The 26,496-nt window shown below is 46.1% G+C and overlaps 1 protein-coding gene across 2 annotated transcripts; it reads right to left on the reverse strand.

Annotated features, from left to right (window-relative positions):
* Positions 1-833: 833 nt before the first annotated feature.
* scn4aa (sodium channel, voltage-gated, type IV, alpha, a) lies at positions 834-19,142 on the reverse strand. Of its 2 annotated transcripts, XM_030340596.1 has the most exons (24): positions 18,442-19,142; positions 17,707-17,835; positions 16,786-16,877; positions 16,038-16,295; positions 15,149-15,212; positions 14,734-14,875; positions 14,256-14,453; positions 13,816-13,980; positions 13,293-13,434; positions 12,187-12,425; positions 11,246-11,419; positions 10,650-11,006; positions 8,194-8,658; positions 7,926-7,961; positions 7,614-7,767; positions 7,059-7,213; positions 6,412-6,585; positions 5,968-6,090; positions 5,052-5,333; positions 4,476-4,529; positions 4,226-4,363; positions 3,921-4,025; positions 3,450-3,720; positions 834-3,363 (listed from the first exon to the last, which is right to left on the reverse strand). In XM_030340596.1, the coding sequence occupies exons 1-24, from the start codon at positions 18,552-18,554 to the stop codon at positions 2,102-2,104; spliced, it is 5,292 nt and encodes a 1,763-aa protein (XP_030196456.1). In that variant the 5' UTR covers positions 18,555-19,142; the 3' UTR covers positions 834-2,101. The 2 variants fall into 2 exon arrangements, with proteins under 2 accessions (XP_030196456.1, XP_030196457.1); XM_030340597.1 differs by lacking the exon at positions 7,926-7,961.
* Positions 19,143-26,496: the final 7,354 nt, after the last annotated feature.

Below are 26,496 nucleotides of genomic sequence, written 5' to 3' on the forward strand. Positions count from 1 at the left end.
CAACGTTTCAATCTTCAGACCTTAAAATTGTACAAAATGTGTTCGAAAATAAATAAATCCTCCACCATGACAAAGTTAAAAGAGAGTAGAACCTTTAAAAGTTTCTAAACAACGTCAACACAGCAATGCCGTTCAGACGGTATGGTAAAACTATCCAATGGATCTGATATAAAAGCGATCTTCTTTTGTTCAGGAGGGCCCTGGGAGACTGGTGAGGGGCAGGTGAAGGTTATGATTGTATCTCATCGGTCGGCAAATCTAGGCGAGTAGGCCTATCACCACAGACCGCTGGGCATGTGCGGACCATTTCCACCACTAGGGGGAAACACACCGACGCAGGAGCGTGGTAGCTTGAGGCACCTGCAGAGTTTTGTTAGCAGAATGCTAAGACGCTAATGTTATATTATCTCATGCTACACCCCTGCCTTCAGTAACATATGTTTGTACTTAATATATGTTATATAACCTATAATCAATACAAAAATATATATATTTGGACTCAAACATTGGGCTATGTGAAGTTGACGTTTAGAGGTCGCTGCCTCAGTTGGTCAATTGAATATTAAGTAGAGGAGGCGGCAGAATTGTTTTGATAGATTCAAGTAGGCTACTAGTTTCTGAGTACTTATTGTTTTAAAAGCACTTCACTCCACCCTTATACTGCAGCCTCCTCTATTGCAGTAACCTACTCCCTATGTAGGTTGTCTCACAAGAGGGCACCCTGTGCAACGTCACTATTAATTTAAAATATATAATTAATACTGTTAGAAATTTAAAAAAACATTAAGACCATGTTGCTGTAGACCTTACGTTTCTAAACGTCAACACAGCAATACCGTTCATACTGTTTTATTCTAACAACTTCATTTTGTAAACAATAATAAGTGTATAAATATACAATACCGAAAAAACTCAAAAAAATACATTTACCAACTCTGCGTATCGTTATATACAAGGCATAGTGACGGTGTACTCTTTTTTCATTCAATCTCTATCAAAAATGTAAACAGGTGTATGCTAACTCTATTGTACAAAGAAGACTAAACGCTCATCATTAGCTTACACATTTGAGTAGAGTTTAAGACTTAAGAAGAGTGTGGATCAACTGTCGAGATGAGTTTCTTAGATCCAGAAAGGTCCAGTGAGTGTCCAAAAATAAAAAGGTGTATCTTTAACACTTTCCCATCCAATAAAAACAGCAGCAGATGAATTGGGCAACCAAATAAAATGTCTGTTTCTGTTGCCTCATTAAGCAATGTAAACATTAAATATAGAGTTCACATTCAGACAAATGTATCAGTAATAATAATAATCCGTAGGCCTAATAATCACTGCAATTTAGTTGACGTATATATAATCAATTTGGAGGATAGAACCTTAGTCTATTTATTTTTTGCAATATAAAGGACCTTATGTATTCAGACAATTTGTATTCAGAAAAGTGACCCAAACTAAGCAGGAAAAGGAATTTGCCCAGTTTTGGCAAATTTTCTAAAATATTAAATGAAGTAACGTCTCTTTCTGAGACAGGTTTAACTTTGTAAGACAGAGAACAGAGTTCAGCAAAAATATTCTAGCCCAGATACCGTGACTCCTGAAATACATAAATTCCTCGAGGTTAAGTACTTTGGCAATGCAATATTTTAGCTTTTTTTTTATTGTGGTTTGAAAACTGGGCTGCATATCTCATGTACAAGTCTCAGGTTTAAATACCGATTGAACCTACTGCTGTGAGTGATTTGGATCTGGGTATTAGCATCTTAATTAACACCACAATATATTTTCTTACCCAACATAAGCAGACGTCATAGCCTTGACTTAATTAAAATGTGAGTGTGTAGCCCCCAAAAGCCAAAGCCTTAAGACGCTTCTCATTCGTTATTTTTGCGTGACAATATAGCATAACAAAACATAAAATATGTTTTACATGGGCAAGTGATTCAATCTTCATGACTTTGGAACAATCTCTCAGTGATGTCAACAACTTACAACTTATGCTAAAACCACCAGCGCTGCGAACACTGCTAACGCCGCCAACGCCGCCAACGCCGCTGACCATGACTCATGGGAACTAAGATGGACGGAGGTGAAGCACTGTTTGTTATACCACAGATTCATGAAGGACCTCATAGAAGTCCAAGGCCTTGCGGTGGGGGGCCGAGTGCAACACCACCTCGCTGGTCACCTCCACGGGGACCACCAGGAGGTTGGGCCCGTTTGGGGGCCCAACATGAACGGGTTCTTGGCTCGGAGGAGCCTCTAGATCCACCTGCTCCACCTCCTGATCGGCCAGGTCCACCTCGCTACCATAGAACACAGCCATCCGCCTGGCCAGCAACCCCTCCTTCTCAGCGAGGTCCTCCTCCTTGACCTTCATCCTCTTGTGGCGCCACATGGAGGAGGCGTGGCGGATGGCGCGCCTGAGGAGGTGCCTGCGGTACGCACGCTGAACGACCGCGGCAGCCAGCTCCTCCTCCTTGTGGCGGAAGGTACTGGTGATGGGGGCGAATGAGTCAGAGGTGGGGTTGCTCATGACGAACTTCGCCTTGATGCTCTCGCGCATGGCGGCCATCTCCACCGTCTCTCCCAGCACCATCTGCGTGACCGCCAGCAGGACGTCCAGGCAGTGGATGCGGTCTCCGATCACCAGCGGAAGATCCATCTCGATCAGCTGCAGGCGGTTCGGCTTTACCACCCGCAGCGGCATCTGCAGCGCGTCACAGAAGTCCGACAGGCGGGCGTACTCTAGGAACTGGGTCCCTTCCAGGTCAAACTTCTCCCAGGTCTCGTTGAACATCTCGAAGTCTTCCTCGCACAGTGCGTCCCCGCTCTCCTCCTGCGCCACGTTGAAGTTCTCCAGGATGATGGCGATGTACATGTTGACCACCACCAGGAAGGAGACGATGATGTAGCTGCAGAAGAACATGATGGCCATGCCGGGGTTCCCGCAGTTCCCCCGCACATCCGTGCCTGGGTTCTCGAAGTCGGGGTCGCAGTCGGGCGCCTCCCGGTTCAGGATGGGAAGCAGCAGGCTGTCCCAACCCGCAGAGGTGGTGATCTCGAACAGACACACGATGCTGCCCCCGAACGTCTCAAAGTTGAACATGTCGTCGATACCGGCCTGCTTTTTGACATAGGCGAAGTTGGACATGCCAAATATAGAAAAGATGAACATGATGAGAAACAGCAGCAGGCCAATGTTGAAGAGGGCAGGAAGTGACATCATGAGGGCAAACAGCAGGGTGCGGATGCCCTTGGCTCCTTTGATAAGGCGCAGGATCCTGCCGATTCTGGCCAATCGGATGACTCGGAACAGAGTGGGTGACACAAAGTACTTCTCTATGATGTCAGAAAGCATCGTGCCTGAAAAATATAACACATGATAGTTAGAGGTAAACAGATTATTTAAAAGAAGAGTTTCAATAAGTTATAGTCAGAGCTCAACACACCGGCTATGGACAAGATGACGACGACAAAGTCAAAAACGTTCCACCCATTCTTGAAGAAGTACTGCCGCAAAGCAAACAGCTTCAGGGTACACTCCCCGGTGAAGACAACGATGAAGGCCACGTTGAGCTTGAAGAGGAAGTCACTCTTTTCAGGACTCTGGTCGTCTGTCTCCACCATCATGGTTACCATATTGAGGCAGATCAGCACCATGATAAAGATGTCAAAGACTTGCTGGCTAATGAAGTCGAACACCAAACCTTGGATCAGGTTCTGTTGAGGGTCAAAGGTCCCGGGGGAGTTGAGGGTGGGAAATGAGAGGGGAGGGGGGAGAACATGAACACCATTAGTGTGTTTGTTAACACCTGCAGAGGTCAAGGCTAAAGATCAGGGGTCAAAGGCTCTGGAAGCATTCCTGCTTGTTGGCTCAGAGCCGTTATGATGTATGATGAGGTGTTACAGAGGGGACGTACCGTGGGTCGGGGGGTCGGTTTCTGAGGTTTCTTGGACCCTAGTTTCTTCATGGCTTCATAGTATTTCTTCTGTTCCTCAGTCATGAAGATGTCCTTGTCTCCAAAGTGCACAAACCCAACAGAGGCATGAACATATACATCTTATCTAGTTCAGCTAGCAGTTTAATGAATTAATGGATGGATGGTTGGATTATTACAAAACATTTGGAAATTCATCATGCAAAGCCTTTGGAACTAAACGTTAGCACTAATTAACAACGTCAAAGCTACATTTGCAGGTCGAGTGAACAGGTGAGGAGACTTATCTTCTTCTTCTGCTGGTTGAAGTTGTCAATAATCACACCGATGAAAAGGTTGAGAGTGAAAAAGGATCCGAAGATGATGAATATGACAAAATATATGTACATGTAGAGGTTGATTTCATAGGAAGGCTGTTCATCCACCTGCAGCATAGATCAGCATGAAACCAAAGGAAGTCCTGATATACATTCAAGTCATTTATTATTTGAAGTAATGTTTAATTTAGATATGAAACATTTCCAATAGCGATGTTACCTCTCGCGAGTCCACAGCAGCATACATTATGTCCATCCAACCTTTGAATGTGGCCTGAAGAGAGAAAAAAAACATTTTAATCTTAGCTGGGGCCTACAGATAAAAATGTGCTTTTTTTGCTAGCTCTGGCACATTTACATTTTGAGTGTAAACCAAAAATGTAAATAGTTGTGCATTCTAAATAAACTAATAGTTAATGATAAGATGAAAACACAAATGCATTAAAATCCTCTCTAATCATATATTATAAGGCTATTCAACTTGAATGTTATGATCACCAAGTCTGAACAGGCAGCCCAATCAGTTGAGGCCTACAACAACACTTTGTGCCAACCCCAAGTCCTGTCTCATTCACATTGAAAACCTATTCAAACACATTTAAAACTAATTTCAAATGTTACCAATTTAAATTCTAGACGTGAGCGTGAGCTCCTCTGTACTCTACTAAAGCATGCAAAACCACGCGGTCGAACGCGTGGTTTGGTAATGGTCTGAAACGGGCGGTTGAACTTGGCCCCAGAAACGGTCGGTTGAACGGCAGCACGCGGTCCGTCGGTTTGCAACGGGGTCTCTCACCACTTGCAGCAGGGACAGGTAACCCGTGGCGACGTTGTCGTAGTTGACCTTGACGTTGACCCAGCGGGCCTCTCCGGTGGCCTGCTGCAGGGCCAGGCAGTCGCTGTGGTTGTTGACCTGCTCGAGGAGGAACAGCTCGTCCGACGTGGTGTTGATGCAGCGGTAGAACTTGCCGGCAAACAAGTTGACGCCCATGATGCTGAAGATCAGCCAGAAGATCAGACAAACCAGCAGCACGTTGAAGATGGACGGGATGGCCCCCACCAGGGCGTTCACCACCACCTGTCAGAAGACCGGTGGGAGGACAGACAGGTTGACAGACAGACAGACAGACAGAGAGATATCAAACGGTCAGGTAGACAGAGACACAGGAAAACAGACAGACATAGAGGGTATCATGGATTGATATAAAGACAGCTTATCAGGTGGATCGACGGGACAGACAGAGACACAGGTAAAAAGACAGACAGAAAGACAGACAGGATATCAGACTGATCGATAAATAGAAATACAGGTTACAGATGGATCGATGGTGTTTCACCAAGTGGTTCACCACCACTTAGACACCCTACACACCTCCTGTCAGAGATCAGCTTCCTAGACCTTCATCTACTGTTAGGGCGTTCTACCAGGCAGGTTTCACCTTGACCAGCCATGTTTTATTAGTTTTAATACAACCATGCGTAACAGTAGCTCATGAACGTTGCCCAATTTGCCATAATTTAAAGGGTTGATAGTTTCCATTTCCCCCATGGATACCAAAACCTCCGTATTGACTCCTACCTCTGTTCCATCAGCCCTGGCAGCCATGTTAGGAGGTATTGGGAAACATCAGTTAGTAGAGTTAGTGGAAGACAACTTTCATACGTTTGGCAACATGGATAACATGAGACAGTGTACCATGTGACCAACTCACCCTCATCCCCTCGAATCTGGAGAGGGCACGGAGCGGCCTGAGCGCCCTCAAGGTCCTTAGGGACTTGATTGGTCCCAGGTCTGAGAAGCCCATCAAATTAGCACCCATGCTAATCAGAGACACCTGTGGTGGGACCAAGACATATCCTAGTCACATGTTACAATCAGCGTGTCAAATTAACATTTCTTGCATTAGCAACCCCGTCTGGTGGACTGTAAACTTCAACAGGCCACCCATCTTTCTTACGCTTTAAAGAAGCCCTCATCAAAAATACACCCCATTTGTCGACATTGTAAATTCATACCATTGATAAAAGTCTGCCACATTTTTTTGGTGGTGGGTTGTCTGTTTACTTCCTGGTTTCGTTGGAGAACAACGATCCCACAAAGATCATATAAAGCGTTTATATTTTCACAATCGGTAACTCCAGGTGATGGAACTCACATCCACGATGAAGAAGTCCAGCCAGCACCACGCGTTGGTGAAGTAGGTCTTGAAGCCGTACGCCACCCACTTGAGGACCATCTCTATGATGAAGACGTAGGTAAAGATCTTGTCGGCGTACTCCAGGATTATCTTGATGGTCCGACGGCGCTCTATGTAGATGTCCTCAAACGCCTGAGACAGTAGATCAGATCATTACCGTAGGTAAATCGTGGGTCTGCAAGTCACTGTGGACCCCTACGACACCAACGGCGTAGCCGCAGTAACATAGAGAACGACGTGTAGCCACGGTAACCTAGAGACCGAAGCTGTGCTCAGAACAGTAACTGGGTGTCTCGGAGGTCAACGATTCAAGACCAACCGTCCGAGTCCAGACTGCAGATCTGTTCGCTCCCTATAGCATCAACCACTGAGATGGATGGTGACATTTAGCATAGATTGAAGCTCTTATTATTTGATATACATTACAATTTATAGAGAACATATTTTAACACTGATTATTGGTTATTGACTCAGGGTTATGGATGAAGGATTATTGGTTATAGGTTAAGGGTTATAGTTAACTGATTACTGGTTATTATTAAAGGTTATAGAGAACGGATTATCATTAATATGTGAGGATTATAGATTATTTGTAAAAGGCTGACCAGCGCTCCGCTACTGAGCAGGATCATGAAGATGATGAAGGTCTCGAAATAGTCGTGTTCCACGATGGTGAAGCAGGTTCTCCGGATGTTCCACCAGGTTTTGCCCCGGCCCTGGTTGATGTCCACGCTCAGACAGGGCCACCGCCGCACGCAGTCTGAGGGGGGAGGAGCCAACAACAGCCAATCACAAACACACTGACTGGGAAACTACGTTGAGGGATTGATCAGTGTAGTAGTAGCAGTGTTGATTTAAAAGGGGACATAATATACCACCAGGTGTGAGTGTGATTGGCTGTTACAAGCCGTTTTGAAAATCTGCCTCTTCTGACATCATAAGTGGGCGTGTCCACCTACTGGATAGATCGGTCTACCAGCCTACCCAGTGGACTGTAGCGTTGCTCATCTCTCTGTCATACTTCTAGGTGGACACGCCCACTAGTGATGTCAGAAGAGGCCGTTTTTCAAAAGGGCTTGGACCGGCGAATCACACTCACACCCGGTGGTATCATATGTCACCTTTAAGGGTTATGTTGACTTAAATAGTAGTAGATGTACCGTCAGTGAAGCAGGACTCCGGATCAACCGGTTCTGGCTCCTCCTCTTCCTCCAGCTCGGGTTCGTGTTCGGGGGGCTGGTAGTCGACGGTACTGCACTCCGAAGAGTCTCCGTCGTCCTTGGTTACGCGAATCAGCTGCCAGGGAGATGGAAGCTGAGGTCAGAAAAATCAGAAGACAGAGGGTGAGTTACTTAAGGATGCTAACAATTTGAGCGTCGCCAAGCTGAGCGTCTGTGGAAGCGCTGCGCTAACATGCTTTGCTCACTATGCTAGCAGGAGCTTTGGTGCGCTTTAAGCCATCACTTACTCACTTTGAAAGGATCATGTACATGAGAATGTAGTTTTCCCTGGAAAGGGGTGAGAATATTACGATACAATTATTATTTGTCTACATATAGAGAGAGAAAGAGTAAGGTAGATCAATATTTCTGGTTATTAATGGTTATTTCTACTGGTATAAATTACTATCTGGAATTGCTTCAAATCCATTTATGAAACAAGGTAGCTAAATATAACCCCAACATTTATATCCACACCTATAGTCCAACGTCTAGTCTCTCTGGAACGTCTGGCTCTTACATTGGAACGCACATTCTGCCCTCGATCATCCTCATCATCCTCATCATCCTCTTCATCGTCCTCATCGTCCTCATCGTCCTCATCGTCCTCATCCATGTTCTCGAGGTCTGACTCCCCCTGGGCCATGGGGACGGTGAGGACCACATCGTAGTCCAGCGGTCGCCCCCGCCGGCCCTCCACCAGACAGTGAGATGTCCCATCATCCTCGCTGGCTGCCGGACCCTCGCCGGCGTCCAGGTGGTTCATCTCCACCGCCCCGCCCCCCTTGGGTCCCTCCAGGCGGCTGGTGACGCGCAGGAACAGCGGAGCGAGCAGGCGCCGGAGGCGGGTCTTCACCCAGGCCACGCCCCCGGAGATCCGGTTGATGGCGATCTGCAGGTTGTTGAGCTCGCCGTCCTCGTCCGCGGTCGACAGGTTGTCCCCGCTGAACGAGCTGAGCAGCAGCGCCAGGAACAGGTTCAGCACCTGCACACACACGCCACTGTTATACACGCTATAACATGCTAATAACATACTCCTAAAACATACTATAACATACTATCGACACACACTATAACATACTATAACATACTACTGTTACATGCTATAACATACTACTGTTACATACTATAACATACTACTGTTACATAACAAAACATACTACTGTTACATAACATAACATACTACTGTTACATGCTATAACATACTACTGTTACATACTATAACATACTACTGTTACATAACATAACATACTAATATTACATGCTATGACATACTACTGTTACATGCTATAACATACTACTGTTACATAACATAATACTGTTAAAAACTATAACATATTACTGTTACAATATATAACTTACTGTTACATACTATAACATACTACCGTTATAACAAACTATAACATACTTCTGTTACATACTATATCATACGGTAACCTACGACTGTTACATACAATAACATACTACTGTTACATGTTATAACATTCTACTGTTACCAGAGGCGCCGCATCCCATTAGGCATACCAGGCAACTGCCTGGGGCCCCGCAATTGTTTGGGGGCCCCGGGCCACGAGGGGGGGCCCCCCCCCCCAACAATCCTCTGCCTAGGGCCCCCACACTACCTAGAATCGCCCCTGACTGTTACATACTATAACAAACTACTGTTACATGCTATAACATACTACTGTTACATAACATACTACTGTTAAAAACTATAACATATTACTGTTACAATATATAACTTACTGTTACATACTATAACATACTACCGTTATAACAAACTATAACATACTTCTGTTACATACTATATCATACGGTAACCTACTGAACCTAATGAAATTTAACGAACATCTCTTTCATACACACTATCTCGTGACCAGCTCAGAATGACATGACTGCCGTAAGAAGCGGATCTTTATTCGAAGGTGCATACTGTTTAAGGATGTGGTAATAAGGCGGTTTAATAATGTGGTAATAAGTCTGTATTCAAAGTCTGTAGCACCTACAAGCCTATTAGGTTAAGCCCCGACTGCTAACGTGTGTGCTTGGTCTCGGATACTCATCACATATCAAGTGGTTCTGATGAGGAGACGCCAATAAATATTGTGGTGCGTTGCAGTGGCGAGGGGTCTATCTTTAGGTCGCCGCTGGTTTCCTGGTTCCCTAGGTTCAGACGGGGATCGGGTTCTCTCTGCCTGTGAATCAGCAGCGTCGCTTCCACACCCAGAGCGTCGCGGCCGGATCACAATATATCATATAGGATGTTTGTCATATGTATCATATCCTATGTCCAATGCTTGTCGTATTATATTGCTTTTAAAGTACATATCATGCATTTTACATAACATATTTAGCATCAATGGGATCAATATAAGTATATATTATGGCATAAATAATTTGTATTATAACTAGGCTATATATAATTATAATTATGATTAATTATAATTAATTACATAACACAAAATCAAATAACATATTATGATATTATATTTAAATTAATATTATAACATATCATATATTTATTTAATATACCACTTTATATGTAATGTGTGCATGTAATACGAATTATATATATAATACAATATAATGCAATATTATATATATGTTACTATCTACATACAGCATATGTGTACTAATACAGTAGCTATATGCTGCTGGCGTCGTGGCTGATTTAGCAGACCTCAGATCACGCTGACAGGTCGTCAGAAGCTCTGCCCCTCACTCATCAGTAAGTCATCATACCACTAGTCCTTCCTCTAGGCTCCCTCAGCTGTTTAGGACCTCAGTTCACACCCCTGCTTGACCCTTCACCTCAACCACTATACATAGAACGCACTTGAGAAACATGTTCTGGGATTTTATAGTCGTTAGGCCCCTCGTTAGGCCCCTCGTTAGGCCCCTCGTTAGGCCCCTCGTTAGGCCCCTCGTTAGGCCCCTCGTTAGGCCCCTCGTTCCCTAGATCTGTTCTCTACTCACCACCAGGTTTCCGATCACCATGACCATCATGAAGACGATGAGGCACATGCCGGTGCCCGCCACCTCCATGCAGTCCCACATGGTCTCGATCCACTCGCCGCACAGGATGCGGAACACGATGAGGAAGGAGTGGAAGAAGTCGTGCATGTGCCAGCGCGGCAGCACGCAGTCCACGGCGATCTTGCACACGCACTCCTTGTAGCTCTTCCCGAAGAGCTGCATGCCCACCACCGCGAAGATGAAGACGATGATGGCCAGCACCAGGGTCAGGTTGCCCAGGGCGCCCACGGAGTTACCGATGATCTTGATCAGCATGTTGAGGGTGGGCCACGACTTGGCCAGCTTGAAGACACGCAGCTACACAGCACCGCAGTCACACGCACATACACACACGCACATACACACAAGTCACTGGGGTAAGTGTAGTTAGCAGCGTCTGTTAAATGTGGTAACTATGGTAACCAGAGGAGGAGTGATGCTTCTGTGTTGTTGGGGTAACTATGGTTACAGTGGTAACAGTTTTTTTGCTATGGTTACTGTAGTCAAGGCGGGTGGCCCATGGTAACCAGAGCGGAGTGACGGCTGGGCTCTCTCACCAGACGGAAGGAGCGGAGGACGGACAGACCCTGGACGTTGGCCAGGCCCAGCTCCACCAGGCTCATGGTCACGATGATGCTGTCGAAGATGTTCCAGCCCACCTGGAAGTAGTAGTAGGGGTCCATGGCGATCAGCTTGAAGAACATCTCGGCCGTGAAGATCCCAGTGAACACCTGGATAAAAGAGACCCCCCACCCCCCAGTGAACACATGAATCACCATGACCCCCGTGAACACATGAACCCCCACGACCCCCCTCCAACATATGAATACACATGAAATCCCAAGAGATCCAGAGATCCCGTGAACACATGAATAACCCAGATTCTGTGAACACACGTGTAACCAAGACTCTCATGAATACATAAATAAACAAGACCCCTGTGAACACGTGAATAACAGAGACCCTCATGAACACATGAATGACAAAGACCCGTGAAGACCTGAATAACAGCAGCCATAAACCGACACACACACACCACCACTCTCCCCACCAAGACCAGCAGCTGAACCTCCCAGTCTAACCCAGTCGAACCCAGTCGAACCTAGTCGAAGCCAGTTGAAGCCAGTTGAACCCAGTCTAACCCAGTTGTACCCAGTTGAAGCCAGTTGAAGCCAGTTATACCCAGTTGAAGCCAGTTGAAGCCAGTTGAAGCCAGTTATACCCAGTTGAAGCCAGTTGAAGCCAGTTGAACCCAGTTTAACCCAGTTTAACCAGTCTAACCCCGTACAACCCAGTTGAACCCAGTTGAAGCCAGTATAACCCAGTGTAAGCCAGTATAACCCAGTTGTACCCAGTTGAAGCCAGTTGAAGCCAGTTTTACCCACTTGAACCCAGTTTAACCGAGTTGAACCAGTCTAACCCAGTATAACCAAGTTGAACCCAGTTGAAGCCAGTATAACCCAGTTGAAGCCAGTTGAAGCCCAGCTCAGGGACCCACCAGGTTCCCCACGGACAGCATGTGGTCGAACTGGGGCGTCATAGGGTAGTGCTCCATGGCCATGAACAGGGTGTTGAGGACGATGCAGATGGTGATGGCCAGGTCCACAAAGGGGTCCATCACCACGAAGTTGACCCAGTTCTTGGACGTCACCCAGACGTCGCAGCAGTCCCACTTCAGGAAGAAGTCGGCGAATCGGTACCAGCTGGGAGGGCAGGGTCTCTGGGCCTCCTCCAGCTCTAAACAACACACAGCAGGACGTTTTACACACCACACAGGAAGTTACACACCGGACAGGAAGTCACAGGTCTGTTGGTGTGTTGATGTTTCAGATCAATTATCGTCATTGGTACTTAGTATTGGCATTCACATCCTATAATCCGTTCAATCAACATCCAATCATCAGAGTCTGATCAGTGGAGCTTCCTCCTCTCCTTAAAGTTATTTATGATGATCATGTCCGAAAAGGTAGGTTCAACATATCGCTTCCTTTGGCCGGGCAGTGCTTAACGCTTCTTTAAAACGCTGACTGTCGGAAAAATGATGGCTATGCTGGATGTGTATGGAAGGGTAGTGCTAGTTGTACATAAGCCTATGTCTTATCAGCAACATGGGGATCTAAGTCTGTGTTTAGGTTTGGGCCCGGCTTAGCACCAGGAGGGTCGAAGGTCTATGAGTCCGACTTGAACACATTGTCATTAGCACTGCTGTGAAGCTGGTGCCAGACATTGCGACTGTCCTGACCTTGGTCCTCTGGGTGTACAGTGTCAGTAGCCGGATGCTAAGCTTAGCAATTACAGCCCACAGTAGTGTAGCCTGAAGGGGCTTGGGACGGAGCCAAGAGAGCCTCTATAGACGCTGCTTGGCTCTGCACTTCATTTGACCTATGGTCACGCTACCACAGGCTTAGCATAGCAGCTATCGGGTCGAATGTAGCTGCACTACCACTGGCTTAGCATAACACACGCGTTGGTCTAATGTGTCTACGCTACAGGCTTAGCGTAGCAAACTCGTTGTTCTGATGCAGCTCGGTGACAACAGGCTGCAATTATATTTCATGCAAGCTTTATTTCTGCTTTTTCTGTCGGCTTTTTCCCGGGCGATACCTTCCATGGCGGCGACCGTGGCGACGGTGAGAACGCTGGCAGTTCGGTGTTTGAGGCCCGGCGCCTCCAGGTGCACCACACTGAGGGCGGAGCCCCGAGACCCCCCCTCTTCGTCCTGCTTCACCTCCTCTTCACAATACGGCTGAGGAACATTTTGAAACCCAGGTGGTGACAGGGTCGGGTGTAAAACAGGAATAACCAGGTGTTAATCAGACGTAAGACAGGTGTCGGAAGGTCTGAACCAGATGTCAACCACATGTTAATAAGATGAGCTATAAACCAGGTGAGAACCAGGTATAAACCATATTTTAACAGGATGAGGTAGAAACCTGGTATAAAATATGCGCAAGCAAGATATAAGCCAGGTTTAGGCCAGGTATATCCAGGCGTTAACAGGATGGGGTGTAAACCAGGTGTAAACCAGGTGTTAACAGGATGGGTTGTAAACCAGGTGTAAACCAGGTGTTAACAGGATGGGTTGTAAACCAGGTGTAACGGGTTGTGAGCAGCAGCAGATCCTCACCTGGGTCATTGTGGGCACCCTGATGAGAAGTCGCGGGATGATTCGACCGTTACAGTCCTTCAGTACGTCTTCGCTGCCGTCACCTTCCTCGTCAAACTCAAACTCTGTGTGGTGACTCAGGGACTTCTTACTGGTCAGAGACGCTTGGCTGCCTACGAAAGCTTCCTGTCAAACAAAACAATAGCTTCCTGTTGTCGACCGTGGACCAACAAATACTACAGCAGAGGGCAGCATGGGACACGTGTGGCTGTATGTGTCTTACTGTACATTTAAACTTGGATCGAATGCGACTTATGACTGTTGATACACACACAATGGCGGAGATAACCATGCAAGGCGAAACGAGAGAACGAGAGAGAGAGAGAGAGAGAACGAGAGAGAGAACGAGAGAGAGAGCATCGATATGTAGGGTTAGGGTGTGTGTAACAGCAGACCATCACCTGGTCTTGGTTCCTCAGCTGCTCTAGCATCCGCTGGAACTCCTCCTCCTTCTCCCGAGCCTCCCGCAGTGTGGCCTCGTTCTGCTCCTCGTACGCCATGGCCACCACGGCCAGGATGAGGTTGATGAGGTAGAAGGAGCCCAGGAAGATGATCACCACGAAGAACAGCATGTAGGTCTTCCCCGCCGCGCGCAGGAGCTACACAAACACACACACGACCGGTTTACCATGTGGAGGAGCGAGATGAGGCGGAGAAGGATAATAAGTGGGTCAAGAAGAGGAGCAGGAGGAGGAGCAGGAGGAAAAGGAAGAACAGGAGGACGAGAGGGAGGAGCAGGAGGAGGAGGAATAATAAGAGGATCCAGAAGAGGAGGAGGAGCAAAAGGAGCAGAAGGAGGAGATGGAAGAACAGGAGGACGAGAAGGAGGAATAAGAAGAGGAGAAGGAGCAGGAGGAGCAGAATGAGAAGGTGGCCGACCAGCTGAAAGAGGTTCTCCCAGTAGTCCTGGGTCATGAGCCTGAAGAGAGCGAGGAAGGCCCAGCCGAAGGAGTCAAAGCTGGTGTAGCCGTAGTTGGGGTTCCTCCCCGCCTTTATACACTGGTAGCCCTCAGGACACTTCCTGTTGACACCACACCCACCGGCCAATCAGAGACAAGGTTAACCCTGTCCCATTTACTACCTGATAAACTACTCAACAATCCACAATTAAAAAGAAAGATTCAATGTTAACAAATCAAAGCAAAGCAAAGCAAATCACATTGGTGTACTAGTGTAGTGGCATAGTAGAATATGAGTGTAGTTCTCTAGTACTGTATGAGTGTGGTACTCTAGTACTGTATGAGTGTAGTACTCTAGTACTGTACGAGTGTGGTACTGTGGTCGGAGTACTCACCCAGCGTCCGAGCTGTTACCGCAGAGCAGAGCGTCTAAACTGCCCTCCAGATAGTATTGGTTATCTACGAATAGAACAACATCATCCATCAAAAACCACAACATCATCATCGTCGCCTCTCAATAAGTAATGGATAATGTATAGCAGGGCGGTCATAATAGGGATATGATCCAAGACAGGGGGGTGATGCAAGAATCTGACATGTAGCGGATTATTAATTGCCTTGAATCACCCACTGAATAAGCATGGCTTGCATGGCTATTTACTGAAGAAAGAAATACAACAAAAAAGGGTTGAATTGATTTATAAAATATTGTATTGCTTGTATTGCTAAAGAAATCATTAGATGGTTTGAACTGCATCCATAGCAATGCTTTCTTAGGATTAACCCTGTTACAGCATCAACCATATCCCAGTCCCTGATTTGCCTCGATGACATTTTAACTTCCGGAACTCTACGTGGGCGACCGTAGGATCTGGCTGATGCTTGTAGTGAAACCGAATGTGAGGTCACATGATCAGGATGTTCTCCAGCACGGCCTAATTGCTATGTGGCAATGGAGTATGTTTTTCCCTTTTTGAACAGATGAGCACCTGATTGAGGTTTTCTGCCCATAACTGCAAAAGTATGTTGACATTGTCTTCAAACAACGTCATAGACCATATTTAGTGTTAATTTCATGCCTGTCTTCTTCAATTTTGTAGACCAGCTCCTTGAGTCTTTTAATCTCTTACGTTTACACTTTTTATTTTCTTCACTGGGGATATTCCAGCCATTAACCATGACTCCAAATATGATCAAATAAGTATTAAGATCCATGGTATTTTCCGACGGAGCAACGTTTTACGTTACTCAACGTAACGTTTAAGTCGCATATACAAAACCTACCGGTATTTTCGATATATTCCACAAAGTTGAAGGTGTGGTTGGAGGCGAGCGAGCCGTTGAGGGCCGTGGCGTTGCTGAAGTCCCCCAGCAGCGTGTCGTTGTTGGGGGGAGGCCAGCGGATGCACTTCTGCCGGAGGTTCCCCATGAAGAGCTGGAGGCCGACCAGGGCGAAGACGGCCAGCGCGAACACCGTCAGGATCATGACGTCCACCATCTTCTTCACCGACTGGATCAGAGCGCCCACGATGGTCTTCAGACCTGGGGACACGGCGGGGGTCAGACGGTACTCAGACGATACTCAGACGATGCACCGGGGCCCCAGAACAAGTGGTTACCCGGTCGGACCAGGGGCTGGGCCATTAATCACATTTTGATCGTGATTTTGTTTTTTGGGTCAAACGATCTCCAAACTAATATAATCAAGTTGAACATTTTTATTCGTACATTATTATTCGATTTGAACATTTTCTATCTATTCTGAAATTTCAAATTAGTTTTTGGAAAGAAATGCTGAATAAAGTCATAATTTTTTTAAACTCAAAGATAATCGTTTCAATAATCATGATTTCAATATTAACCAAAACAATCGTGCTTATGATTTTCCATAATCCAGCAGCCCTAGCTGGACCTGTTGTCCCAGAGAACAATAGTTGTCTCTCCTAAACTTTTAAACATTATAAGCATATTAAGTGAATCTATTATTGATTCTACATGTAAATCCATTTCCGCTGCAGAATGAAAGCAGTACCAGGAATCACAGTGATGGTTTTGAGGGCTCGCAGGACCCTGAAGGTTCTCAGTGCTGAGACGTTGCCCATGTCCACAAACTCAGTGAGGTACCTGGAGAGAGAACCACACGTTAACCAACACCAACCACCGCCAAAAGATACACACACACAGCACCATACAAGACCACAAGCACCACTCACGACCAGACCAGAATATTTCATCGGTTGTCAAAGTACATCCCACTTTGATTGTAATATTTGTCATTTGGAAGTTGCTTTGGATAAAGGTGTCTGAATATTAATATTCCTATTCCTTCAGCCTTTCATGAATATATAATATTACACATTTATGTAACGTAGGTCCTATCGCTTGGCTTAGTTCTATTTTTAATTTGCTGCTCTGAAGAATTGGAGTGGCGTTGGTGTAACTGAATCGTCCGAAGGCCGCAGATGACACAGACTAACAATGTGTTGACTTCCTCAGCTCGTCCGGTCCGGACGTTGTTACCATGACGTGCTCCTGCCGGCCCTGGCATGTACGCAGATATCGACTCCCTGGCTTCAATTGTAAGGCTGTGTCGATAAGATACCGTACTTGAACTTCTCAAATGTTCTAACAGGGATTTTCTAGCATCCCCTTTAGCAAAGAAAAACCCAAAGCATCTTCAATTCAGCTGCATGTCCTTAAGGAGCAGCTAGGGGTTCAGACCTCTTACTCTACGATGTCGACAGGTCGAATGTTGACATTCGAACCCGGGACCATTTGGCTGTCAGTCAAGTAACCTAACTACCAATACCATCCCGTCCCTGTTACCACAGAGATGTTCTGTCTGTTTAGCCATGTTGTGCCAGTCCTATGGTGTAACTAACGTATTACCTTTATGAAGCTAATAGCGATTTGAGGTAATAACTATATTTCTGTGTGTTGAATGTAAACCCACGCCATGCTGATGACCATGAAGTCCAGCCAGTTCCACGGGTCTCTTAGGAATGTGAATGGTCCAATAACGAAGCCTCGTGCCAACACCTTTGTCGTCGCCTCAAACGTGTAAATTCCAGTAAAAACATACCTGAAACACACGTGTAAATACCAGTAAAAACATACCTGGAACACGCGTATAAATACCAGTAAAAACATACCTTGAACACACGTGTAAATACCAGTAAAAACATACCTGGAACACACGTATAAATGCCAGTAAAAACATACCTTGAACACACATGTTGTTAACAGATTTCATCTGATTAAAAACCATATAAGATTAGACTACACTACACTTGAAAAGAATAGATGAGATTTGGATTAGATTCGGATTAGATAATGAATATGATTAGAACAGGATTCAATTTGAATTCGATCAAATTAGATTAGTGATAGTTTATACTATGACTACGTAAGGAATAAATAATGATTATAACAGGATTCGATAACATTATATCAGAATAGTTTACTCTTTGATTAGATACAATCTGGATAACACTATTCTAGATTACATTACATTAGACTAGATTATACATGACTAGATTAGGATTATATTCAGTTAGATTTTACCAAGGCAGACTAAATTAGATCTAACTAAATTATTTTAAATCAGGATTAGATTACATTAGACCAGATTATGCAGGATTATATGAGGTCAGATTACATTAGATTACGTTTGATTAGCCGTACTCACTCTACGGTCTTGCTCCAGGGAGGAGGGTTGCTCATCGTCATGAAGACACAGTTGGCAAGAATAGTTATCATGATGAACAAGCTGAACAATATGATATAGGAGTTAAGGACCATGGCAATCACGGTAAACAGCTAACTAATCTGATCATCTGGGTTAAGGTATGACCACATCCATTATGATAGACATGATTAAATGTTTGATAATCCGTGTAACATTACACATATGATAAATCACCTGATCACATTATCTGATCTGTGCTTTTAAAAGGTAATCAATGGATGAGGATGTTGATCAATAGCTGTGGCGTATGTGTGCACGTCGGCTGGTTGGAGCGGCCTCACCTGGCCAGAGTCACTCCGACTGGACTCTGGGGTTGGGTGAGGTTGCACACCTGTTGCACATTGAGCAATCAATGTGCAACAGGTGAGCAAGCCATCACCAAACACACTCTTCCTGCATGGCAACACAGAGCACAATGCCCACGTACATAACCATGCAGTTCATCATCTGGATCGGAAGGATATGAAAGAATGAGGATGCCAACCATGCTGTTTATGGGGTGGATCAGAAATGAATGTATGACTATGTCGATGGATTGTGTCAGAAGGATATGAATGGATGATTTGAACCATGCTTTATACGCGGTGCGTCAGGAGGATATGAATGGATGATTTGAACCATGCTTTATACGAGGTGCGTCAGGAGGATATGAATGGATGATTTGAACCATGCTTTATACGAGGAGCGTCAGGAGGATATGAATGGATGAGGATCTTGATGGCGGCCCTGCGGACCCGACTGAAGGCCGTGAGGGAGTAGCATGCCGGCTCGGCGTTGAAGCGGAAGATGGTGTTACCCCTGCTGACCACAATGAACGTCTGGGAACGCACGCACACACACACGCACGCACACGCACACACACACGCACACGCACACACAAATAAAAATATAATAGATTATTAATACTAAGGATGCTCCAAATAGATTGTGTAGTATTAATCTGAGCTCAGTAGAAGGGGTGTAACTGTACTAGAGTATTGTAGTACTGGTAGTACTGGTAGAGTATTGTAGTACTGGTAGAGTATTGTAGTACTGGTAGTACTGGTAGAGTACTGCAGTACTGGTAGAGTATTGCAGTACTGGTAGTACTGGTAGAGTACTGCAGTACTGGTAGAGTACTGCATTACTGGTAGTACTGGTAGAGTACTGCAGTACTGGTAGAGTACTGCAGTACTGGTACTGGTAGAGTACTGGTAGAGTACTGCAGTACTGGTTGAGTACTGGTAAAGTACTGGTAGAGTACTGCAGTACTGGTTGAGTACTGGTAGAGTACTGGTAGAGTACTGCCGTACTGGTAGAGTACTGGTAGAGTACTGCAGTACTGGTGGTACTGGTACTGGTAGTACTGGTAGAGTACTGCAGCACTGGTAGAGTACTGGTAGAGTACTGGTAGAGTACTGGTAGTACTGGTAGAGTACTGCAGTACTGTTGGTACTGGTACTGGTAGTACTGGTAGAGTACTGCAGTACTGGTAGAGTACTGGTAGAGTACTGGTAGTACTGGTAGTGCTGGTAGAGTACTGCAGTACTGGTAGAGTACTGGTACTGGTAGAGTACTGCAGTACTGGTAGAGTACTGGTAGAGTACTGGTAGTACTGGTAGAGTACTGCAGTACTGGTAGAGAACTGGTACTGGTAGTACTGGTAGAGTACTGGTAGAGTACTGGTAGTACTGGTAGAGTACTGCAGTACTGGTACCTTCTGGGCTCGGTAGAAGGGGTCGGGGTCCTCCAGAGGCGTGTTGAGCATGTCCCCCGGGGGGTCCCCGTAGATCATGGGGATGTTCTTTCCCGCCTCCAGGTGTACGTTGGGGGCCTCGGGGGCCCGCCCCTCTACTTCCTGCCCGTGCCCCACTGCTTCCTGGGCCCGCCCCTCCTCCTCCGCCAGCCTCTCGATCTGCGCCAGGGAGTCGGCCGTGAAGAGGCGGAACGCGGCCATGCCCGAGGGGGGGTGCACGGCCGCCATCTGGGCATGGCGAACCCCGACCACACCGGGGGTACGCTACTGACACCTGGAGGGAGGGGAGGGGGGGAGGGGAGGGGGGGGGGGGGGGAGGGAGGGGGGGAGAGGGGGAGGGAGAGCGAGAGCGTGAGATAGCGAGAGGGGGACAGAGCTTTCCACAATGCACAATTTTAGATTTGCTCGAGGGTATGTTTAACAAATTGTTAGAAAGTGGTGTTGGTCCAAGCACACAAACACAAAGTGTGCAGATTAAATTGACCTGTTATTGGGTCCAAATCAATAAACTGGGATAAACCCTAGAACAGTCAGTCTGCAGGACGGCATGCGTGTTATTAGTGTGTACCCTACCTCCAACGGAAACACCAAATAACGAATTAGGACTACATCCATTTGTAATTACTACTTCAAAGAAAGTGATCCCGACACCCTCCAATACGAAGGCCTTACTACCAGAGAGAGACCTCTCCGCCTGCTGGTTCTGGAACCAAGACCAATGTCTAAGTAAAGTCACAAAAGGATGCTCCCTGGATGCATCTCCTTCTACAGCCTCCAAGTTACACACACACAGACACACACACATACACACACACGCACACAGACACAGACACTGAACGATGTATGCGTGTCTGTCTGTCTGTCTGTGTCTAAGTAAGTCATAAATGTAAACTCTCTACACCACCCTCCCAACACACACACACACACACACACACACACACACACACACACAGACACGCACATCGTGCAGTGCATCGTGCACATGTGTGTGTCTAAGTGTGTGTCTAAGTGTTGGCCAGGCCCCTTCCCGACATCATGTTACTTATTAGCTTAGCAGACGTGTCCTCTCCGCGTTTAACATCCCCTGGTTATTTTGGTTCTTAGTTTTCATTTCCGCAAATTTCGCCCCGGTGTTAGAGAACCAGTCTCTTGACGAGGTGAGCTTGGGCAACCTCCTCCACTAATCACATGACTGACGGCCCAACGGAAGAGAAGGGTCCAGCTGCAGGCCTGGGCGTTTCCGTCATGACACAAGAACGCCCTTTAGGCGTTCCAGGTAGCGTTTCATCGACCAATCACGAGGTGTTTCGAAAGGCATACTGGGTTTCGCAAGGCATACTGCGAAGCACAGTCGCAAGGCATACTATGCTTTCGTTCCTTAATGGCAATTTTACCTCTCTCATTAGATTTAGCAATCATGCAGCCCCCACTTGGCTAACGTTAGTTCTATGCTACCCGTACTTACTACTAGAAAATCTAACTAGCGAATGTTCCGGATGTTGACAGCCGTGCGAAGAAGAAGGGGGTTGGTGTTGACGGTGAAAGTTAGGCCGCTTATAGTCCTCCGTAAAGTGCTGTACGCAGACACGGAGAGCCCCCTCCATAGCCTGTCGGAGACCCTCTCTGTAGCTTAAGGGCGCATCCAATGTTTTTTAACTACCCGTCGGCGGAAAGCTCTGTGATTGGTCCTCTTAACAAAATCATTTCTGGAATCACTTCTCCGGTTTGACTTGGCACCTTATTTACTTTGTACATTGTTTTCAAAGACCAAATACGAAAATCAACCTGCATCCCAATAAAACACCAAATGAGATTTGAAAAGCTTTGGAAGTTTATTTACAACACTGTTTAGATGGATTCGGAGTAGTACACTTTGACATTTTAATACAGTTCAGCGAGAAAGGCGTTCCAGTCTGCGTAAACGGGAACCCCCACCACACGAGAACGCCCATTTGTGTCTGCAGTGGGATGACCACTCACATCATGGCACGCTCTGATGACATCACCGACCCTGATCGAACTTGAAAGCTATAAGATGCTGTCTCACTGCAGTGGCCTTCATACAGGACCTGGTCCGAAGCATTCTGCAGGATGGCAGCAGAGGACCAAGGCAGAGAGGAGAGATACAAGAAGACCTTAGTAGGTAGCAGACTAGGAGGTAGGAGACGGTAGGAGGTGGGAGAGTAAGACAGTAGGAGGTGGGAGCGAAGAAGGTAGGAGAGGAGGAGACCAAAAGAAGATGGGAGTTGGGAGAGAAGGAGGTAGGAGAGTAGGAGTTAGGAGACCAAAAGACGGTAGGAGGTGGGAGAGGAAGAGAGTAGGAGGTATGTGAGGAGGAGGTAGATGAGGTGGAGACAAAAAGAAGGTAGGGGGTGGGAGAGAAGGAGAGTAGGAGACCAAAAGATGGTAGGATATGGGGTAGAAGGAGGAAGGAAAGTAGGAGATGTTGCCAGCTGCTGATCATCTATACGCCTCCAGTTACATCAGAGCCATGAGGCTGCACATTCCACCAACACATATATACACACACACACACACACACACACACACACACACACACACACACACACACACACACACACACACACACACACACACACACACACACACACACACACACACACACACACACACACACCGACACACACACACTCTTTCACTCGACGGCACACGCCAACACTTAACACCACCAACAAGCAACACACACAGACACACACACACACATAAACACACACAAACAGACACACACACACACACACGGACATGCACAGAAACACACACGAACAAACACACACAGCGTTTCATGACATGCACACAAGGACTCACGCACAGACTCACAAGCCCCGTCTAACACTTGTCTCGGTACTACTACACTCAACCCTTGATCACTGCATTGATCCTATCTCCGCCCGCCCCCTGGGGTGAGGTGGGGGAGGGAGGAGGGTACTAGGGGAGGAAGGGGCAAGAGGGGGGGGGGGTTGTCGGTGCTTCTGAAGTGATCCGAACCTAAAATACCCCGGCAGAGGATGGATAAGTTTCAGTCCGTCTCCGTGCGAACGATCTGCGTACCCGACATTAACGCTATGACTACGAGACCGACACAAAAACGTCAGTTTTTTATTGTCCACAATAAATCAATATCCATGGAATATAAGGTCTAAAGTAGATTGTAAAGAGTTTAGTGAACACAGAATGTCTGGACCCAAAATGGTTGCCCTTTGAGTTGGTTATAAACCATTTCCTGTTCCTTTGCTGTTACAAAATATTAATTTCGGAAGGACAATTTAAGTCTGAAAGTGTCAGAACGAAGACGCACGTGGCGCGCATAACGCACACAGCCAAATCCACAGATGTGGAGCTGCGACGCAAGTAACGAAAATATTCCTGAGCAAACTTTTTTAACAATCTTTGATATGCTTCAATTACATAAGCTTTAGTCAATAATAAACATGTAATCTTCAGTGTCAGTGAATCTCGTCCAAACTGCCACACTATACGCTACATGAGACGACCTGATTGGTGGAGGAGCAGAGAGCTGGGGCCACAGCTGCTGCAGCTGCCAGGAACTACATTCTTCTCCTGAAGCTAGGCTAACAGCTGGCGGCAGTTTACCCAGCTAACCGCGGCTACATACTGTGCTTACCACAGCTACATACCCAGCTAGCGACAGCTACACAGTGAGCTATAACCACAATGCCTAGCTTAATGCATCTAACTGCGGCTACATACAGAGCTAAGCTCCGCTACACATTGAAGTATAGCCACAGCTATGTGCACAAGCTTAAAAAAGCTAGCCGCTAAAGACCTAGCTACCAACAACTACATACCTACATGCCACATACCTAACAGGATCTACGTACCACACTAATCAGCACTACAGACCTAGTTAACCACAGCTATATACCTAGCCCTATAGACTTAACTAGTTACTTAGCTAATACTATTGTGCTGGCAAAAATTATACTGTTAACGTCATAGTTCTATTTAGCATAATGATGCTTGCTAATGTCTTGGTGCTAGCTCAGATTTGTGTGAGCATCTCCTCGCCCCAGTGTCCAGCATATCAGAAGTTATAGACAGAAGAGTTACAGGGAAACAAGGCTTCCAACTCCTCCATATGGGTGGTGTTCTTCTGGCTGGCTCCACTCAGAGTGGTACCTCAGGCCTGTGCTTCACTCTTCAACATCCTGCTGTTCAGCACAGATAAGGGTCTCACTGAGCGACTCTCCACCTGCTAGGACCCCTCCACCTGCTCTTCACTTGATCTAGATCACCATCCCCAAGAACCACTGGAGAACAACCTTATGACCTCAAAACGTGTTGATACTGCCCAGAAAAAACTCACCTTACCTGAATCATCAGAGCTTTAACCTCTCACGATACCTGACCCATCTGAGCTCAAACATCGGACCGTACCTTAGCTATCAGAACTATAACATCTCACTTTACCTTAGCTATCAGAACTCTAACATCTGACCATACCTTAGCTATCAGAACTATAACCTCTCACGATACCTGACCCATCTGAGCTCAAACATCGGACCGTACCTTAGCTATCAGAACTATAACATCTCACTTTACCTTAGCTATCAGAACTCTAACATCTGACCATACCTTAGCTATCAGAACTCTAACATCTGACCATACCTTAGCTATCAGAACTATTACACCCCCCCTTGCCTGAACAACCTGAACTTTAACCTCTCACTGAACCTTAGCTATCAGCAATTTAATATCTCACCTTACCTGACCCATCAGAACCTTAACAGCTTACAGTGCCTTAGCTATCAGAACTATATCATTTGACTTTGTCTGACCCACTAGAACTTTAACATCTTGCCGTAGCTTAGCTATCAAAACTTGAACATCTCACACGGCCCGAGGTATTATAACTTTGTGATCCGTCTCTTTCTACAAGAGATGTGCACATCAGGGTTATGAAATAGTGATCAAAAGGAGCATCTCCATTCAATACAGTCAATCCTCTTGAATCCATGATATATTATGTACCAATGAGAACGTCCCCAGTGTCTCGCACCTGAGAAGCTTCACCTGGGGCAGGTGAGAGGATAAGTCCAATGCACGAAAAATCTGAGAGCAGAGAGGAATCATATTACTTTAAGTTATCACAGTAACACATCTCCCTCACCATCTCCTCAAAACCAGCGAACCCATCGTCTGTAGACCACAGCTTCACTCCGACCGGCACAGAATATTACTCCCATTCAAAACGGCGGGCCAGAAGTTTATATAAAACAAGAACAATGCAGCTGGTAAGAGGGTTAAGGGAATAATGAAACGATGAGTGGGATGTGTTTGACCTGGTTTCCCCCTGTGTGACACCTTGCCAGGCTGTCACATGGTTTGAGTTGGTGAAAGAAACCCAAAACCAACACCTTCTTGGTCCAAGAACCTGTGACCCGAGACTCTGCCTGTACCACACACTCCGGCATGCCTCCCAACACTGCCCTGCTGCTTCAGTGTACAGGGAGAGAGCCACCAAACATGGCTGTGATAAGACATGGAATATCGTTTGTTTGGTTCTTAACTTTGCCCCCCCCCCCACCGAATTTCCCGTCTGGGACGTATAAGGCACCATCTTATCTTATAGTAATAGTGGCCAACATTGTGCTTTTCTAAACTGAAACAGCAAGAAGAAGAAAAAGTCAGAAGCACCGATGTCCTGGTCGTAGGATCACAGACCACACAACTAAATGTTTGAGTGTCAACATTTGAGAACCTTGTCCACATGGAGGGAAGCTATAAATAGGGGCCAAGAGACCCTGGCCTGCACCAAACACACGTGCCTTTTCTGACAAGCTCACACCTGGCAGGTGAGGGCAAGAGCTGGTTGGGACTCTCCAGGGGGCCGCTGCGTCACAAAAGGGCGGCAATGACGCAACGCATCGGAAAACAAAGCGCGGAGCAACGTCAGATGAATATGAAACCTGCAGAATGCCAATCCAAAGCTGTAGTCGATCTACTAATATACATCTCAAACCAATGACAAGTCGATGAGACATTATTGGGTTGATCGATGATGAGGTGGAGAGTAAACTCGACTCAATTAAAAATGTAGGCTGCATAAAAGTTCACTCATACAATTTTAAGGCATACAATTTTAATTAGGTCTCCTTAATTAGAATACTATATATATATATATATATATATATATATATATATATATATATATATATATATATATTAAGTATATTTAATTTTTAAAAACAAACGTTTTGAATGCTGCTGCAGGCATGTAT

The sequence above is a fragment of the Gadus morhua genome, chromosome 18 (assembly GCF_902167405.1).
Source record: "Gadus morhua chromosome 18, gadMor3.0, whole genome shotgun sequence".
Classification (NCBI taxonomy): domain Eukaryota; kingdom Metazoa; phylum Chordata; class Actinopteri; order Gadiformes; family Gadidae; genus Gadus; species Gadus morhua.